Raw genomic sequence first — 20,394 nt, 5'->3', positions numbered from 1 at the left:
ACTTCGAGCCCCGGGGCATAGGCCCGAGGCTCTCTGCGGGTCCACCTATGTCTCTGCCCTCAATCTGAACCCCGCGCTGGTTAGTATCAAGTGGGCGTGGCCTATGTGAAGTAGGCATGGCCTGTGTGACGTACTGGCTCCGCCTACCTCACCTGTCTAAAGGTGCTGCCATCTGTGGCTGGAGTAGTTATTGCAGCTTATGTGTTCGATCCTGCTTCCTAGTGCCATGTAATAATAATAATAATAATAATACATTTAATTTAGAGGCGCCTTTCAAGACACCCAAGGTCACCAAGGGTAAGGGTAATACAGCTTGTGTTCGATCCTGCTTCCTAGTGGGGGCAGCTTATTTGCTTAAAATATTTGAGCTTTTCAGTTGTTTGAGTGAAGGTGTTTCAGTTGTGTATCTGTAACCCCCAGGGGGGTGCTGAACCTCACAATTTGTACCACTAAGCTAGAAAACCAAACGGCAATCCCTTATCTATGCAGGTTATGTCCAATGAAGAAACAGAAATAAAAGACACAGACAAAACAATTAGGCAAACAGGCTACTACTAGCAGACCTTCCCCCTAGACCCGCTCAAGTCTTCTGGTCAGCCAAAGACAATTGTGGCAAATATTCGAGGCACTCATACATCAGAGTAAATAAAAAGAAACAATTAATTAAGCTCAGGAAAAACAGTGGCTGGTTAAACAGACGAAGACAATCCTCAAGTCATTCCGAGGGCTGCAGTCAGCTGATTATGCTTCTGGACTGCTTCTGAATCCTAGTGATAATTTAGACATGATTAGATTGGTAGCTTGCGTGTACCATTTACTGGTCACCATACTCACAGACAACAAGCCGAGGCTACAAACATACAGTGGACCGTGTTTTGTGCTACTCCATAAGAATGAGTCTGCGCTAAAGACCAACAAACGCAACATTCCAACAAGACTCACGTTCTCCTGTTTGCACAGCTGAGACATCGAGGGGCTCTCGCTTCAATCCACACCGCCATATTATTCTCCCGTCCACGGCTCACAACTCTTTTTAAAGGGAAGCGCCACCTGATCTAGATAATCAGTGCCAGTGGGCGGGACCAAGCTGCACTTCCCATCATAACCGTCCTACCTGCCGCATATGTAAAAGCTTTTACTTGTGTATGTGTGAGGTTTTCAGTATAGTGTGTGAATGGTTTCATATGTGTGTGAGAGGATATTTTAGGATATATAGGCCTGTGTAGGCCTATATATAGGTAGGCCACATGCTTATTCTGAATAATGTCCCAGACGGCCCCTCATATATATGTCCTTGTGTTTATACAAAAAATGTGTGTTTGCAGATATGCCGACAGGTCTACTTGGAAAGTGTTTGTGGGTTAGTGGGTTTGCATGTGTGTGTGTGTGTGTGTGTGTGTGTGTGTGTGTGTGTGTGTGTGTGTGTGTGTGTGTGTGTGTGTGTGTGTGTGTGTGTGTGTGTGTAGGATAGCAGACTCTAAAGAGAAACCTCAGGAGTCCACAGAAGTTACCCTTGGTGGTCCTAATTAATCCCCCCCCCGACTTTCTATATATTACAGAAAGTCAGCCAGCCCCCCCGAAAAAAGCCTTCTGTGTTCGTGCTGGAAGATCATCTGAGGACAAATATGTAAAGTTTGCCAACAGTGACTCAACAAAGAGACGTCTATATTACTTATTGTGGTAAAGACCAGCAGATCACCAAAGGGCCAGAATGCTTTGTGCAAGACACAATAAATAGTTTCATGAGAATTACTTACTTTTAAAAGGTGTGTTAAACATTTTAAAGGATGAGTGGTAATGCAGTCTGGTGTTGACCACAGGACCATTGTCTATATGTGTGGGTTGCAGAGCGTTGACCACGAGGAGCCAATCAAAGTGGACCCCGCTCTGAAACATTCCGGGCCGGAGAATGGACACACGGCCCACACAGGTCAGGAGTCGCGTCCCAGGAGTCCAAGTGGTCCCAGTGTTCCAAGATACTAACACTTTTCTATGTTTTCTATTTTATGTTCCCGTTTTCGTTCACTTATTTTGCCATGTCAAAATGGCGAAATAATTTGCCATTTTGATGCCATTGAGATATTATAGATGTACAGTATATCTAACCCACTTATCAGAAAGCCCAATGTTGGTGCATGGACAGAGCTCCCCACCCAACAACCTGCCCCACGAGCACACAGCTGCGGTGTCCTCCCGGATGCTCCACCTCCCAATGACAGCCGTGACCAAAGTGGCCGAGATGAGGGGCCCAGACTCTCCTCGCAGCCCCATTGGCTGCCAGTCCTCATGTGTCACAGAGGCTTTGCTTCCCGCCAGCCAGTCAACAGAGTCATACTGTCAGCCAGGTGGGCATCTCATTGAAGTTGTCCTCCTATCCCATATCTTTGGCTCCTAACCTAATGCATTATTCGTTTTGAGGAGCGTGAGCACTGAGCAGGTATCTTTACATGTCGCTCTGTCTTTGCCTCAGTGTATACAGCCAAAGCCTGGACCCCTGCATCAATCAGAAATTTGGGATTTCCCAGACTTCCTGGTGAGGCAGGCTCCCAGACCACATGAGATGATATTGGTCATCTTATGACAGATCTTAATAATAACAATATGCTCTTTGTTGATATTGAGATACTGAGGTATAAAGTATTGTTTTTCTTTTGGCAGACAAGACCAACTCAGCTCCAGCTAAGTCTGTGACGTACTCCGGCCTGGCTCCGTGTGAGGGGTGAGTTTGAGACAAGCGGTAGACAGTTCTTCATTCATATCGCTTCCTCATGCATGAAAAATATATGGACTATTTAGCACAAGGGTTGATGAAAAAATATAGCGGGTTCTCTCAAATGGGGCTAGACTAGACTAGAAGATTGAAATGCCTACAGACCATTTTAATCCTGAAATAATGCCTTTAACCGTGTTAGCCAACACAACAGCGGAAGTAATTTGAGGGAAAAAATCTATTGGTAACAGTGAAACGATTGTACCTATGGAAGCTCACTAACACCTACGCTGGTTGTTTGCAGCAGAGAGCCGTCCGTTGGACAGGTAGTGGAGAAGAGACGGGAGCTAGTGAGGTCACAGAAACAGCCACGTAACATTGGTGCTCAGGCCCGTCGATCAATCTTTGAAAGACTTGAGGCTGAGACAAATACGTAGTCACTCTGCTCTCATCCCACCATTCTCCACTCTCAGTATGTTTACATGCAGCTCTTAATCCGATTACAGCCAGTTAGTCCAAGCCTTTCCTTCACTCCCTCTATAAGTACCTGCTTTCAATCTTCATTAATGACATACTTTGTTTTACCTCACTCGTTTCCCATTAGGGGTTCATAAAGTTCTTCTCTCATTTGTTTCTTTATTTTGTTTGTATTAACTTATTCTGAAATTCATTCCCTTCTGCTTTTTGGATTCTTCTATCCAACATTATCTCTACTCAATTCCCACCATGTGAGAGAACACCCCCATAATAGTCCTTCCCCCTGTCTCCAGCCACCCTCAGCCACCCGACAATAAACCTAAACTCCAGCACTCCCAGAGCTTCGGTGTGTCCAGCGCCAGCAGCATCAAACAGATCCTCCTGGACTGGTGCCGATCCAAGACCCTGGGATACCAGGTGACCATATGCTGGGTCTGTGTGGAGATGAATGGCCACTAGAACGTTTACACCATAGACCTCAGGTTTTACCAGTGCTGTATACGGTTCAGCCATTATCCCAGCAGGAGGTTGGTTCCCTAGTAACAGATGCTGCCCTCACAGGAGTAATGATCTGCCTGAGTCCTGTCTGCCCAGGCCTTTCTGGAGCTTTAATTCACTTCATTGTAGTGCATTGCTATTGGGCTAATCAACTACACATGGCCCTTGCAGAACGGCTTGTACTTCATTGTAATTCATCGGCCAATACTAGGCAGCATCCTGTGTGTGTGTGTGTGTGTGTGTGTGTGTGTGTGCGTGCGTGTGCGTGTGTGTGTGTGTGTGTGTGTGTGTGTGTGTGTGTGTGTGTGTGTGTGTAAATGTGTGTGTGACTTTATCTGTTTTTGTGTCTGTGAGCATTACCATCATTTTGTTAAGGGGTCTTTGATGTTTGGCCCCGATTCTGCCCTGTTCACCTTTCACAGCTGCCCATACCAGTGAGCTCATGTCCCAATGGCTAGGGCCCTCATATGGGCCCTCATTAACTGGGAGCAAGCTAGCTCCATCTAAACAAACAACCAGAGGTAACCTGACAAAATAAGAGCCTAAATAAAAACGGGGCAGAGCCAGGAAAAGAGAAGAAGAAATGGGTTGACTAGTTTCCCTTTCTGTCAAGCAACAAAGTAGTGGCTATTTTTTTGTTGTAAAAAAAAAAAAGAGTTGTCTGGTAGACCACTACCAGAGTTTGTATAATTTGAGTGAAAGAGGAGACTCTAGGAAATTATACAGGTCAGAGGAGAGAGAAGAGAATAAGGGATTGTATGGTTCATAGGGGGAGTGGAGAATCTCGTACAAAGTGAGAAGAAGTGACACAGAAGTGGGTTTGGAAATAAAAGTCAGATCGATATATTCAGAAATTGCATCTGCTTGATCGATTACAGCGACGGGATGGGAAATGAATGGAGCAATAGCGTCATAAAGTTCAAACAGTGCCTGTGCTATGGCAGTCTGTTACTTATGTCTGGCCACCCCACTCCTCTTCATGGAAACACACAGTGCACACTTCAGTTCATTCAGAGGGAAAGACGTCTGAATTACAACTCTTTGACGACGGGCACACTTGAAAATACTAACATCTTACTGTTGTTGAGTATTCTTGAAGAAAGTTGTCCAATCCCGGGTTGCTTTAACTCACTTCATTTATTATAAAGTCGTCGGCATGTTTCGGCATGGTAAGTGAAGCTATACGGAGGGAATTCTAGGAATCGTGTAGAACACGTGTGAGAGGAAAATACCGTGATCTACTTCAAGCCCCCGGGCTTAGGCCCGGGGGCTCTCTGCGCCGTCTACCTATTGATCTCTTCTCTTCTTCTCTTCTTCTCTTCTTCTGGCGATCCCCACCTCGTGTCCTCAGGTAGAGACCGTCAAGTGGGCGTGGCCTAGTGGGCGTGGCCGGGGTGCCGTACTGGCTTCGGCTTCTTCGTATACATATAAAAGCGCTGCTATCTGTGGCTGGAGCAGCCTCCAATAAGGTCTTGCTCCCCTTGTGGCTATGTATAGTATTTACGGCTTATATGTTTGGTCCTGCTTCATTGGGTCTATGTGTGGGTAGCTTAGATTTTTAAAATACGTAACACTGTTATGCCAATTACTAAATTATAGTGGTTGGTCAGTCAACTGATAATATTCTACTATGGTAGCTTTAGATACGTCTGCTTGCTATAGACTGAATGTCTGCTATACAGCGGTACTAAAACTCCTGCGTGAAATACCCATAGATCTCATGGAATCTGACTTTGCTATCATCACAATTCTTAACACACTTTGTAGTTAAATCAAATACCAAATATTAAAGGTTGGATTGGACAATCAGTGGATTATGGTGTGATTTATTTTTATATTGTTGAATCTAATTTCTCTCTCTCTCTCTCTCTCTCTCTCTCTCTCTCTCTCTCTCTCTCTCTCACACACTCAAGGCGCACTCACACTAGGCCATCTGTACCGTGCCCAAGTCCGTTTCACACCTAACCGTGCTCAAGTACGATTGCCCCCCCCCCCCCCCCCCACCGCTGCTGATCATGCGAGAGAAGGTGATGCAGTCGTATTAAACAAAGACGTTGAAAGATGGTGCGATCGACGAGAGAGACGCAGAGGAGAAACCTTACGAGACTTTTGTCGGGATAAAAAAAAGTGGTCAGCAAAATAAAGAATATGTTGGCGTTTTTGCACTTGTAAATAGTTTGTCGCGTTTGTAGGCTAAACTCAGACGTGAACTTATTCTTGCATGCGGCTGTCATTCATAAAAATAAAACATTCGCAAGTGTGCAAATTAGAGGTCTAGACTCCGTACGCAGCCCCACCTTCTCCAGTGAACCAAGAAAGCCCGCGCCGTGACGAACGGGCTATTTTTGATCAAAAACTCAACTTCACTATCGCACCCACGTGAACCGCCAGCCGTCATGTTTATTTTTTAATGGAAAAGAAGGGTTGCATGGATTGTACGTCATCCAGCTCAGGTTGCGCACTCACACTGGCAAAACGATCTAGACTTGAGCACGGTACAGGTGTGAAACGGACTTGGCCACGGTAAAGATGGCCTAGTGTGTGTGTGCCCTCACACTCACACTCACAAACACACACACAAACGTGAGTGTGTTGTAGTGTCACATCATCTCCTCCCTCCTTTGTTGCAGAGTGTAGAGCTGCAGAACTTCTCGTCCAGTTGGAGCGACGGCCTGGCCTTTTGCGCGCTGGTCCACTCCTTCTTCCCCTCCGAGTTCGATTACACCTCTCTGTCCCCGGCCGCCCGAAAACACAACTTTGAGCTGGCCTTCGGAACGGCAGAGTAAGAGCAACCAACGGATTTAGGTTAATGACTGAAAAGCCTAACGAACTCTAGCATAAGATCATTTCACATCTGATATTACTAAGAGCTAATAATAATGAATAGCATTAGCAAAATAAAACCATAATGAGTAAATAGTTAATACAATAGCACAATAATATCCCTATGTTAGATCTTATGACTCTATTATAGCCCTTCAGGGGTATAGTATTTTCCATTTGCTTAGCTTCTCAGCTCTCGATGATGCAAAGGTCAATGGGGATTCAAATCATCTGAGCTGCTGAACCAACACTGATTGTGTGTGCATCATGCGGACACACATGACCACATGATAACTCAACATGTGGACACCTTTCAGGAATCTATAGGAGATCTTTTACCATAAAGTCTCTCTACACCAGGGGTCTCAAACTCAATTTACCTGGGGGCCGCTGGAGGTAGTCTGGGTAAGGCTGGGCCGCATCAAGTATTCCACAAAAAAGTACAAATATCCAGTCTTCTCAAGCTTTACTATTAAGAGTTCTGCAACATGAATGCTTTTTTTTAACATGAATGGCTCTTTTGAACATGAACGGCTCTTTAAAACATGAACCTTCTTCAGAACATGAACTGTCCTTCTGAACGTATGGCTTTTCTTGCCTACTCCTGATCACTGCTGCTCTTCATCTGTTCATAATTTTAACAGGGGACGAAAAAAAAAAGAAAAAAGCCCTAGACGCGCAGATGATTGCGGCAGAGAAACTGAGTAGTTTAAACCATATTTTTTGAGAAGAGATGCATGTAATAATTTCCTAAATGTATAACATGATTTTTTCTCATGATATATAAATTTCAATTAATATGTGTCGGCCTCAACTTGATACAAAACACCCTTTCACCCTTACACACACACACACACACACACACACACACACACACACACACACACACACACACACACACACACACACACACACACACCTACCGACGTATCCAGGCCCATGCAGTTATAAAATGCAATCAAACATGTCAAAACATAGACATTTTCTATAAATAGCCTACCAACGTTTGCAGTGAGAAAAACTGAAGCACATTTCATGCTCAGATATATGAAGTTCCACAACTTGAGGAACTCAGTTGCTAATGCCCCGTTTAGACCATCCCGCTAATGGCCGCTAATGGCCGATGGACCACCGATGTGGAAGTCGGGGTGATTCGGGTGACATCGGGCTAAAAATGTATGATCGGGTCAATTTATCGGGGTAGCATTTACACATACCCGATGTTATAACGATAACATAACGATGTATGCCAGGGAAGACACCCGAAGTGCGTTTGGCGTCATTTGACGTCATTTCGAATGACGCCAAACACGTCAAATGACGCGTTTGGCGTAATTTGGCGTCATTTCGGGAAAAGGCAAAGGGGAGACTGGTTTAGACTGATATTTATTTATATATTTATTTATATTACAATAGCGATTTTATAATAATAGAACGCCGGTTCTAAATGGGCGAAGTACCCTGTAATTATAAAAGTAGGACATCCATCCATCACCCCCTATTTATACCCAAGTGGCAGATTGAGGGTCTTCCTTAACACAATCTGGTCACTCACAATCGTTATTTGTCTAGGGTTCTCGAGGGTCTTTCGTGTGTTGAGGTTGCCGATATAAAGACGATAAAACACGATAAAGCGCGGAAGATTAACGAATATAGCCGATGTGCCCAGGAAAATTCCCGAACGATTTGCGATGTCTTACGTTGTACTCCCGTTCTATTCCCGATTATAGCCGATTAGCCCATAGCAACACCTGGTAACCGATTCTACCCCGATAGACCCAAAATTAACAAACATGTTCGTTCTTTGCCGATGTTGCCCGTTGTTGCCCGATCATTGAGCATTTCTTCCCGTTTCTTCCCGTTGTCTAACGATGTTCCCGGGAAGAGTAACGGTGTTTCCCGATGCAACCACGCTATTTGCCGATGTTATAACGATAGCTGCTGATTTAGCCATCGGGCACCATCGGGGCCCACTATCGGGTAGGTGTAAACAGGGCATAAGCGGTTAGTTTCAGATGCTTCAGTAAGCTCGGAATACATCAGAAGAGTCAAACAGGAGAGAAGGGCATATCTCCAGCGCACACACACTTGGGAGAAGCCATACCATTGGCCTATGTACATTTCACCTCCGTCTTATGCAAGGTTTTTGTGCGCAGCAAGCTTTATAAATGAGGCCCCCGGGCAAGCGCAGCGACTCAGCAAAAAAAAAAAAAAGAAAGTGACTAAACTTAGATGTCAATTAGGGGGCCACAAAATATCGTCCGGCGGGCCGCAATTGGCCCGCAGGCCACGAGTTTGAGACCCCTGCTCTACACACTCACTACGATACTCTCTCTCTTACACACACACACGCACACACACACACACACACACACACACACACACACACACACACACACACACACACACACACACACACAGGTATAGACCTATCTAACCCAGTCTACAACACAGACATCAATAACCAGAACCAAACCAATCTTATATGATGGTCATTCATTTACCAATAATTGGTCTATCATTGTGTGTACTCAGGGCAAAGGCGGGCTGTGACCGTCTGATTGAAGTGGAAGACATGATGATCATGGGGCGAAAACCAGACCCCATGTGTGTGTTTACCTACGTCCAGTCCCTCTACAACCACCTGCGGAAGTTTGAGTGAAGGGCCGCAAAAGAACGATCCAATTCCCTGCTTTACATAGAAGAGAGCGCCACCTGGTGGCAGAATGAGTACATTACCGAAGGCTGCGGTGATGTGCGTGTGTCTCAGAACGCTACATTGGGGTAGTGTGTAGGTTGACTTGCTGTTTACGTGTATGAATTGATAATACAAAACATAGGTCCTCAAGCTAATTCGTTTTATGAAAGTATACAGCATTTTTTTGGCCCTTTGTATTGCAAACAGGGATATATTAAAAGTTTTTTTTTTTTCGATAGGCCTTGTATTAATTTACCATCAATAACTTCACTCAGCATAGTTGTGTTGGGTGTGTAGCCCATAGGTTACAATCAGGAAATTAGGAAAGGTTAGTTAAATTACAGATAGTACAATTTTTATTGGGATCATTTCACCAAAATATGTATACATTTATATCCAATGTTTAGCATAGCCCATCTTTTTCTTTATTTGAAACACTTGCAATCAACAGCGTTAATGGGACAGGGCCTACTGTGTTTTCCGGAGCTCATCTCATAGTAGGTTAAGATCATATTTGTGTTAGTCTAATAAAACTAAATCTGTCAATTGTTTAAAAAATGCCTCTGTGATTTTAATCTGCACTTCGCTGTGTTCTTCACTGTTTAGGTCTCATAAGCCTAGTCGATTTTGACAGGCATACAAATGAAAATCACATTTATTATAAAGCATTTTTGAATAGCATCAAAGGAATTTAAATTATGTGTGAACGAGTCAATATAACTGTCAATTATCCAAGGGATAAGTGTGTAAAACCATTTAATGATGTGTGTTTTCTTGGAACCCGATTTGGACTTCTTGTGTGCGCTATTTGTGTCATTAACACGTGTGTTCAGTAAGACATCTATAATAATAATAATAATAACAATCAATAATAACAATCTAGAGCGACCAGCATAAAGTCAATCCACTGCAGGGAGAAGAGGTGTGAGGCCTGAATTAACTGCTCACAAACCGCTTTCCTAAAGAAAATTCCACATTGAAGCTACATTGTCAATATTTTTGGTCCAATGAAATTATGTGAAACCATTGATTTCATGATTATTTCATTAGGCTTACATACATTTAATTTAGGCCTACTTATGCCTATTTCGTCTGAAAGGGAATTAGGGAAATTCTGTACCAGAAATAATCTGTAGGCGACAATGGAATGGAATGGCAATATCTCTCAATAAGCGTATCGGAAGATCATCTGATCATTGATCAAATCTGTGTTCTATGCAGAGGGAAATGCGTTCTATGCAGAGATTCATGTTTCCTATGATGCCTTTTCCCGACGCGCGGCACTGACTTCCGGCCCTATCCTCCTCCTTTTATACTATCCACTTACCCCCGTATCCTCTTCTACTATCCTCTTCTAGATACCCCATTATCCTCTTCTAGAGACCCTCTTATCCTGAGAGAGAGAGGGTAGTCCTCCACACAGACCACAGGACAACACAGCGATGCGCAATTCTACCGCTGCGCACGTCATTTATCTGGGCCAAGACTCAAAGCAACCTCATCAATGTGATGCAGGGTTAGGGGATTAGAGACTCGGAGGGCCTATAGGGGGGTTGGGCCGCACCAGCCAACAACAACACCTGGACGGGATGGTGGGCGTGAGTAACAACCCCGCTATAAGTGACACACTTCCAGTCGAGCCCTCGTATCATTCTCAGCAGGTCCGGAGAAGAGACACACAGTGGATATTTAAACTTTGATGGCTCTCTTCATGGAATCCAACTCCTCATTACTCAACTGCAAGCACAAAGAATTGGAGTTGAATGGGTTATTTGGAGAAAATAAAGGTATGTCAGACAGGTTTTTAGCCCTATTGATAAATAATAATATATCCTTGCAACATACTTGGATTTTAATAATAATAATAACAATAATAGTAATTATTCTAATTATTATTATTATTGTTATCATTGTTATTATTACTACTATTAGTACTAATATAATACATTACATTTCATGGACACCAGTCTTCCTCTTAAATATTTCCAATTGTGATACTTTTCCCGAATCCACGATAGGCCTAGTTTTTCAATCCTATATTTTTATTTCACAAACCAAGCGTGCAGAATAGGCGGTATTATTTTTGTTATTACGAAACGTAACAACCGAACGTAGGTTTTCCCCAATATTGTGTTGATCATTGCAGAGCCACAATACTCAGGCTGCATGGAGGGCCAGAGGAAGCGCAAAAGGACAATCTTCAGCCGAGTACAGCTGTCCGAGCTCGAGCAGGCGTTCGCTGTGACTCCGTACCCAGACATCACCCTGCGCGAGCGCCTGGCCGAGCACACACACCTGCCTGAGAGCAAGATACAGGTGGGTGTGGCAACTAATTAACGAACCAATTAACGGCGGAGGAGCGGGATGGCCGCCTTTTCAATTGAAACATAAATCAGGCTGCCAAATACCTATTCATGCCTTTACCAATCTCCTTCGTTGATTCTTGCTTCCAATACGTATGACTGTCCCACAATGTGTTGTCTATATAGGCTACAGCTTAGTTTGTCTAAATAAGAACCAAACCACAACACCACTGGGTGTAGAACCTTTCTCTTGGCTGATATGTTCCTAACCAACCTGAAACCGTTTTTAAAGGCGGGGTCAGGTGGTATATGAAGGGAGAATGTGTAACAGTATTCCATTCCATAGGTGTGGTTCCAGAACCGAAGAGCCAGAAGTATCAAGACTGTCAGGCTCCCAAAGTCGTCCAAAACCATCCTGGGTGCTAGGGGAGATCCAGAGACCAATCAGCACAGAATCCAATTGCTCTCCCCTGGACAGACCACCTCCTCTACCTCCACCTTTCACACCGCCAACACCATCGGTGGCCTATTTCGTTCCGAGCAGAATCAGTCCTTGGATGAAGGTCAACAGATGTTCTCCGACTGGCTCCAGCTCTGCAGCAACTCTGGCTTCTGCTCCTCGTCTTCACCAGCCCCCCATCCCCACCACCACCCCCCCCCCCCCCATCACCATCCAAACCATCAACCCCCACCCCATGACCACCCCCACCCTCCCCAGTCTCCATATAAACTCTCTGGGACGCTTTTCTGGGAGGAGGACCCTCAGAGTAAGTTGAACCACATGGGCAACTTCCCCGTCTCCCTCTCTGGTCTCATCCCACAGCACCAAAGCAGGCCACCCCACCATCACCACACCTCAACCTCCCAGAGCCACAGGCCTGAGGGCTCGGGCGTCAAACCCCCACCTGTGCTTCCAGGGCAGGCCGGAGATCAGTCCATCTTTGGAGGACTCACCAGAGGCTGCAGGGGCCATAGGTCAGTGGACCAAGTGGTACCGTCCCACCCTCAGCAGGTGTACTGGGACGGATCCCAGGGACTCAGCCACCACCACCACCATCACCACCACCCACAGACGGGGCCTCAGACTTCTATGGGCTATATCTCAGACCTCATTTACAACGCTGCTATTGTCACCAACTTCCTGGAGTTTTGAGTAGAACTTAATATCCAAATAGTTAAATCATGTAGATAACTACGTTGGACTTAATGGCTTTAGCAACAGAAAGAGAAGAAGAGCTGAACCATGCCGTAAGATTATTATCCAAGTGACTTTTTTGTGAATTTCCCACAACCATTTCTTGTATGGTTAAAATGTTGTCTAATTCCATCGATACTTTGTTGACTGTTGTGTTATGTACTCATTTCTAAGGAATAAATGTATTTGATGTTTGGACCATACTGTTAAGTCTGTGTCAATCTTTAAGTATGCGTTTTGGTAGATACAGACGCAGGCTTACAGTATGAATAACTTGAACGCTTGTTCCTACACAGGATTCAGGCTGGCACATGATATAGATTTGTCTGTTTTGTTCTCTGTGACAACAGTTCCACCATGCATTTATGCTGTGACCTCGAAAAGTATTATATTTCCAAACACTGATTGATTGACAAAGAATAGTTATTATTGTACGAGAAATTGTTTTTATTTTTCTATTAATTGCATCCTAAATCCTTTGGGGGGTGGGGGTTGGATGGAAAAGAGTGGGATGATAAGAACTGAATTCAATCTGCAGCTCAGGGTCTATCAGCTTACAGCCTCTGCAATTGCTGCCTGGATTTAAGTTCTTCAAGTATTACATGAGATGTAATAATATGCAGGCAGATATGACAGAGGAACTCAATGTTGGGGCATCGGTGTCTACTGTTGGAGAGTGAGCTCAGCATATCATAATCACTTTTAATACCAAATAATCTTCAAATAAATCCTTAATCTGAGTGTCAAATCTCAGATCTTTAGTAAATACTTTTATATTTTTGTATTCCAGATGTAATAATGCAAATTTAATCCAACTGATAAAACCAGATGTGTTCTTATTCACAAGACAAGGATTAGATTCTTATGAAAATATTATCCAAGCTATATCTGAGGCCATATCTGTTGGGCGGGTTCAGTGTTGAGTGGATAAAAACATTTGGGGCAGGTATTTGGCTGTATTAAATTATGTTGTTTTGACACAGACTACTTGGTGTTATTGTTTTCCATTCTGTAGCTTGTTTCATGTGTGTCCACGAGGGCAATCCTTATTCACCCATGCATCGACATGCACGGTTTATTAAGCTTTAGCTCGTCCAATTCACAAAACAGATAAACGCAGATCAGTATGCAAATAAGTAAACATGACAAACCAATGGATTTATACATTTGACATTTAAAGATAGTTCCACCAGAATGTGGTCGAACGATCCCTCTTCATGGCAGATGTGGCTGGAGCAGCAGCATCATCAAAGCTGTGGATTCCAACATCGACCAACGCAGACGAGGATGGCGACCAAACTGCTGGCCATCATGAACACATCTCATCCTTACCATGACACTAGAGTGGCAGAGGAGTTCAGCAAGAGACTCCTTCTGTCTCAGTGCCCCAAAAAATGTCAGTAGAGGTCCTGTCTACTGCTTTCCGACTTCACAATGCGTAACTACCACCCCCATCCCCCACCTCCTCTTATTTGCAGATCAGTCTGTTACTTACACATATCGCCACTGGACCTTGTTTTTTTGCCTACACCCAATATCTACCCATCTACCCATTTATATAACTATTTTAGTTGCGCACTTAATGTATATGCACACTAGGTTTCTGTTGTCTAATTGGAGTTAATGATTTTATTCTGTCTTATCTTGTTGTGTTGAAACAAAGTTATTTCCCAATCAGATGAATACGTATGTATTCATCTGATTGGGAAATAACTTGTATGTATCTATCGCTATGTAGTTGTATTCACTATAATAGTTATTATCACTAGACCACGTTATTCCTGGTTCCATATTATTGTTAGTCCAGAAAATACTATTTTTGACAGACATGTGTCTGTGCCTCACTGAGCGCTGCGGATGTTAAATACATTACCTGCTCCATAACGATGGATCTTCGCTCGTAAGATCATTCTCCCGATGGATCTTTCGAACCATCGATAATTTCTTTGGAGCGTTTCCCGAAACTCCTCTTAACGTGAACGCGCTTTCACTGCACTCACGATGATCGTAGGATTGTAACTGTCCACTGACACGGTGCTGAAACGGGCTATGTAGAAGGGGGAGACGCAGGAATGTCGCAGGAAAATGGTGTTCAAATGGGTTAAAATATCCCCCTCCCCATCAACGCCAACAGCAGAGTAGCCGACGAAAATAATAGACTAATAATATGAATGCTAAAGATATTAAAACACAATTGATTAGGCCTAGGCCGACATATATATCAGTCCTAATCCTGAACGCACTGTGCATACATTTATTCACGGCATTTCCCCCCCTGAAATAATTCCATATTACAAAAATCCAAAATAGCTTGTGTGACAACTACATTTATCTTAATGTGCTGATTTCTGAAACATACTTTGCGCAGCAAGAGAGCCGACTTAAGGTTTCATTGATTGGCTCTCTAGTATAGAATATTTGTAGACATTAAAAATGCAACGTTCCATTCATTCACTATCATTCAAACACGGCTATTGCTGACCCGATTAGGAGAGCTTGGTCTAGACCCTGCCCATATCGTTGGGCAGGATGAAGTAGGCTATAGGCAGGGTTCGAGTTATGATTCCATTGCGCTGAATTTTGACGGGGGAGGGGGGGGGGATATAGGAGGTATGGGCTATTATGACACGGCTCTTCTCAATGCCGTGGTGGAATGCTCCGTTCACTTGCATGGGCCCTTTACAACAACGCCAGCTTCTTCGGTTGCTAAGCGACGTCAACGTCTTTGGCTAACTATTTATCTGCTAATCAACACTACGTATGGTAACAAACTTGTGAAGTTACGCTATTTTTTCGTTTGGCAAGCAGTGGCGGTTCTAGAGATTTTGCCCTGGGGTGGCAGAGGGGGGGCAATAGGTCCAGAGGGGGGGCGGAGGTGCAGGGAGCAATTTATGGGAAAAAAAATAGTTCTAACTCACATAGTCATATAACAATTGTTTGTAACACCAAGGAAAACTGATTACACTACCTCATCAGTGTTTTCTATAATTGCATAAGAATTCCTTCAGAATGTGAATGATCAACATCCATTCAGATGCCATATCATTAAGGTCATTAAGGTAAATGGTAAAATTACGCGTGCCAAACATAAAATCATGTCTGCACTGTGTAGGAGCCATTTCTTTATTTTCCCTTGAGTTCATTTACCTGCCATGTCTATTAATCCCTTTTGTATATTGGTGGTTTTGAATATTCAGCTTTGGGCTCCCAGTCAGCCACTTCCAATAGATAAATACAAGTGTTTATGTCTGCTAGTCCTGCAGGACATTTGCCCTTGAGACAAATAAACCTAGCCTCATACTGTTAGTACTTCTACATGCAACCATTTTGAAAGGTCTGCATATATTTAAGGAACCATTTAAGGTTCACATATTTGGGGCCTGTTCGATTCTGTTCTATTCTATTGGAAAAAAAAATACAGAAAAGTCATGTGTAAACACTCGTACTACTGAATAGTACCATCAGTCATACAACAGGAATACTGAAAACTTCATCCATATCAAGGTTAATCCATGAACTACAATGTATGTCTAAATATGAACACACTGTCTCTCCCCCCTCCCTTCTCTGTCAGGCACACACACATGGCCCTCTCATTCTATTCAAAATTAATTTCAGAAAAAACATCTTAGGGTCATTCTCTTCAGTTCAGTTCTATTCTGTTCAGACAAAAATACTTAATTAAGAACATCAAAAAGTCTGAACATTGATTATAATCCACCAGTCCTAATAAGTATCACACAGGAGGCTTCATCCATCAAGTGCTTAAGACAACTTCAGTCGGCTGTTTTTGTGTTTTGCAGCAAACCGCTCTACAAAGACATTTAGGTCAAGTGCTTTAGCTCTCTCTTTTTCGATACTCAGCACTGCTAAATTTGATAATCGTTCAGCACTGATTGTTGACCGCAGGTGGTCTTTAACCAGTTTCAGGACCGAAAAGCTGCGTTCGCAGCCGGCAGTGGTGACCGGGAGAACAGCTGCTATTATACACAACCGGTACAGCTCTCACATAACTTCTTTAAATGGCTCCAAACATTTAATGAAACCACTGACTGAGGATGGACTGTTTTCTGTTCCTTTATATTTTTCCAGAAGTCGTTTTGCTGGCTTAATTTCATTGGCCAAGTCTTCGGTGTTTGCACTGTACTCTCCACCTAACAGATTAATTAGGTCCTCCCTCAAAAATGAATCACTGTTAGGATTTAGACCCTGAATCCCCCTCATTATATTGATGATGCGCCTTGGAGAAGCGCTTCTCCATCTCAGTAATTAATTGATCAATGATTGGAAGATATATTTGTTGTCTAAAGGCATCTTTGCCATCAACCTCCCCTCTCTGTCCCAGTGTTGAGGTCACGACGCTGTCATTTAGTGTTTTTGCCTGTTTTTTTTTACCCTTTTCAACCTAACAGCCACTGGGATTCTGCAACTTTCACATGTTTGCTTAACTGTCTCCCACATTTCATCAAACCGCCTGTGGTTGCTGCGATATTCATCCAAAGTCTGCCCAAGACATTCCACCATATCTACAGCCTTCAATAAATCAGTGTTTGGTGACTGAAGGAGATCACTGACATATTTTGTCTCACCCAATACTGTTCTAAAGACTGTCAGTAGTCCAATGAAGTTTAGGTCAATCTGATGAAACAGCTCTCTCAGAGTCGGACTCATTAGCCACATCATCCAAAACTGTCAATACAGCTGTCAAACGATCCATTATGTTTCGGCATGCCGTATAGCGGCACGCCCACCTGGTGTCGCTGAGGCTGGGCAGCTCCCTAGGTGGACCTTGAAACATTTCGGTTTGTCTTTGCAGCCACTTCTCATGGACATACGAGCCAGACATAAACACATACAAATGTTGAAGCAAGGAGAAAAACTCTCCAGCTTCTGGAACTTTTTTGACACAATCCACCAACACCAGATTTAGGCAATGTGCATTGCAATGCACATAGAATGCATGTTTTGCCTCCTTCTTAATCCTCGTCTGGACTCCCGAGCAAGTCCCACTCATCACTGATGCGCCATCGTATCCCTGACCGACAAGGTTTTCCCTGTATTCAAGACCAAATTTCGTCAAACAAGCAATGATCATGCTAGCCAAGCTCCCTGCATCCAAGTGTTTTGCTTCCGAAAACCCCAGAAAACTCTCACGTACCGCACCATCATAATAATACCTCAGGACAATGGACATTTGCTCCTTTTTACTTATATCTTTTGTCTCATCTGCCATAACTGAGAAATACTTACTGGCTTTAACTTCATCCATAATTTCATCCAGTACCATTTCTGCTAAGTTGTCCAGGATCTCATTTTGAATCGCTTTGGATGTGTAAGTTGCGTTTCTAGGTCCCTCTTTTAACCTTTTTTTAATAAAGGGATCATGCTTACTCACCAGATTTAAAATTTCACGAAAATTTCCCTGGTTTTTTGATGTCTCTGATTCCCTATGACCACGTTGGGCAATGTTTTGTGTGGCTGTGAGGAGCAGCACTTCACCTAGAGTTTTTAAGTAATGCTTATTTTCTCCAATTTGATCTTTATTTGTTTTGCTGATCATACCCAGGACTGATGTTTTGTTTTTTGCCATTTTTTTGTATTCCCCCCATGCCATCATCGCATTTGCATGTGCCTCTGACTTACTGTGCAAACTAAACCCCCCATCTTTGTTAGTGGCCTTTTTCCAATTGGAGTAACCCCCCTTTGATGAAAAAACAGTGCCCTGCCCTTTTGAACAGCCAAAATGCCTGCAAGCAAAACAATACGCTGCATTTTGTGCTTGTGAATATTCTAACCATGTGTGTTCAGCATACCAGTCCTTGCGGAAAGATCGCAGTGCACAGCCTTGCATGGTCTTGGGAAAGGCTTTCAGGTGTGGCTGTGTTGGTCCTTCCAACTTTGTCTTTGATATATCTATAAGTAGAGAGAGAAACTCAACACACTAGTGCAGTGAAACATAGTTTGGGAAACACTGACACATACAGTACCTGAGAGGCTAATGCATATTTAATTAATGGACAAGTTCAATATGCAACTTCAATGTGCAAAAGACAATTGTAAAGCCTATATTGCTATTGCCCATGTCATCAAACGACAAAACATACAAATATGGCTCATGAGCTTCATGATCTCTCAAACCCCCCCAAACCACTAGTTCTAACTCAAAGGTTGAGCAACACCGCTCTGACATACCATGAGCTCCAGGTGGAAGCTCACGCTCCTCCTCTCCTTCATGCCCCTGATGCCGCTCACACTCCTCCTCTCCCTTCTGCTGCTGCTCCTCCTCTCCCTCCAGATGATGCTCACACTCCTCCTCTCCTTCATGCTCCTGATGCTGCTCACGCTCCTCCTCTCCCTCCTGCTGCTGCTCCTCCTCACCCTCCAGATGCTGCTCACTCTCCTCCTCTCCCTCATGCTGCAGATGCTGCTCACGCACCTCCTCTCCCTCCTGCTCCTGATGCTGCTCACGCACCTCCTCTCCCTGCTGCTCCTCCTGCTGCTCCTCCTCTCTCTCCTGCACTTCATGCTCACAATCCTCTCCCTCAGGTGTCTCCTCTGTCTGCTCTAATACCCTAATACAAATCTTTGCTTTTTTGGGTGGGTGAAAAAACCCCAAAATACTCTGCTGTCTCCTACCTAGATTAGACATTAACATGAAAGTTAGTAGATTAAAGTCATGTAGCTATGGTCTGTAAATTCAATGTTACATTCACACACATCTCTACAAGTTACTTGTCTGGTCTGTCACATTCCCCCTTTCCCCCAATCACCACCAGTCAGTCGTAACGGTGAAATAACAGCTGTACAACACATGCACGGACGAGTGTGTGCTGTTTCCAGTCGCTAGTAAGCAATGTTTACTATGGTACTGACGTTGGTACTGATGAACAGCAACCTATGCAAACTAACACAACATTTTAAAATGAATCTACTAGAACTACCCCAAAGCAAAGACAAATAGCTGCTATCGCTAGTTTTGGAACTAGTTGTTAGTTAGCTATGTCTCGAACACGAATAGTGCTAGCGCACCATGCTAGCAGTGGATTATGCTAAAACCAAAATAAATAATTGGATTCCAAAATTGTGACTCAGTAGAGGGCTGTATTGGCTTAGTTTACATGAAAAGGGTTTTTAATGATTTTGACCAACCTCTCCCTCCTTTGTTCATTATTTTCACGCCGCTGAAATTGCAACAGGTGAGATTACTCGTGTGGTGCTGGTTGAGACGGTGGTCGCAGTCACGTCAGGTGCGTGACTGGCAGAAAGGGCGAAACCATTTAGAAATTCCAGTGGGGGTGAGGTCGGAGGACGTTTTAAAAAGTAGTCTTCTTGGGTGGGTCAGAGAGAAGATAGTAAGCGCATTTATGTGAATAAACCACTATGTTTGAAAACTAGAATTGATACTTTAATTGGAAATAAAATGGGGTGGCAACTGGGGAGGCAAAATATATACCTGGGGTGGCAAATGCCACCCCGTGCCACCCCTTAAAACCGCCACTGTTGGCAAGTAGCCGCTCATAATCGAAAATAAGCCCCTTCAGGTCGAAGCACCTCCGTTTCGCGTCGGTGTCCGGTTCGCCCTGTCTGGGCTTATTTTCATAATGACCGGCGTTCTATTACCCTACTTACCGTCAATATTACTCTGCATGTGGAAGGGAAAATAGCTTTAGTTGTAATTACAATATTATGC

The 20,394-nt window shown here is 43.7% G+C and overlaps 2 protein-coding genes across 8 annotated transcripts in view; both read left to right on the top strand.

Moving 5' to 3' along the window:
- Window positions 1-9,764, top strand: part of smtnl (smoothelin, like) — a 43,059-nt gene extending 33,295 nt beyond the window's left edge. For 3 of the 7 annotated variants that reach the window (XM_060076037.1, XM_060076039.1, XM_060076038.1), the window contains 8 exons: window positions 1,849-1,930; window positions 2,097-2,345; window positions 2,471-2,533; window positions 2,659-2,719; window positions 3,015-3,143; window positions 3,481-3,604; window positions 6,316-6,467; window positions 9,044-9,764. In XM_060076037.1, the coding sequence (XP_059932020.1) occupies window positions 1,849-1,930; window positions 2,097-2,345; window positions 2,471-2,533; window positions 2,659-2,719; window positions 3,015-3,143; window positions 3,481-3,604; window positions 6,316-6,467; window positions 9,044-9,170 (987 nt within the window). In that variant the 3' untranslated portion in view covers window positions 9,171-9,764. Of the gene's footprint in view, window positions 1-1,848; window positions 1,931-2,096; window positions 2,346-2,470; window positions 2,534-2,658; window positions 2,720-3,014; window positions 3,144-3,480; window positions 3,605-6,315; window positions 6,491-9,043 lie in introns of all 7 variants that reach the window. The other 4 variants (XM_060076041.1, XM_060076040.1, XM_060076042.1 and 1 more) reach the window with 4 other exon arrangements.
- A 107-nt stretch (window positions 9,765-9,871) lies between these two features.
- On the top strand, window positions 9,872-12,907 carry LOC132473867 (retinal homeobox protein Rx-like). The gene is made up of 3 exons (XM_060074150.1): window positions 9,872-10,993; window positions 11,353-11,522; window positions 11,856-12,907. Exons 1-3 carry the CDS (start codon window positions 10,906-10,908, stop codon window positions 12,660-12,662), a joined length of 1,065 nt encoding a protein of 354 aa, XP_059930133.1. The 5' UTR covers window positions 9,872-10,905; the 3' UTR covers window positions 12,663-12,907.
- Window positions 12,908-20,394: the final 7,487 nt, after the last annotated feature.

Source organism: Gadus macrocephalus, chromosome 16 (assembly GCF_031168955.1).
Source record: "Gadus macrocephalus chromosome 16, ASM3116895v1".
Taxonomy (NCBI): Eukaryota; Metazoa; Chordata; class Actinopteri; order Gadiformes; family Gadidae; genus Gadus; species Gadus macrocephalus.
This window is presented reverse-complemented; position numbering and strand designations above follow the sequence as displayed.

Excerpts from the sequence above, each read along its gene's own strand:
- LOC132473867 (XM_060074150.1), top strand. The coding sequence starts at position 10,906 with ATGGCTCTCTTCATGGAATCCAACTCCTCATTACTCAACTGCAAGCAC. Across the intron at positions 10,994-11,352 it reads GTTATTTGGAGAAAATAAAG|AGCCACAATACTCAGGCTGC; the intron begins GTATGTCAGACA and ends TGATCATTGCAG. Across the intron at positions 11,523-11,855 it reads TGCCTGAGAGCAAGATACAG|GTGTGGTTCCAGAACCGAAG; the intron begins GTGGGTGTGGCA and ends TCCATTCCATAG.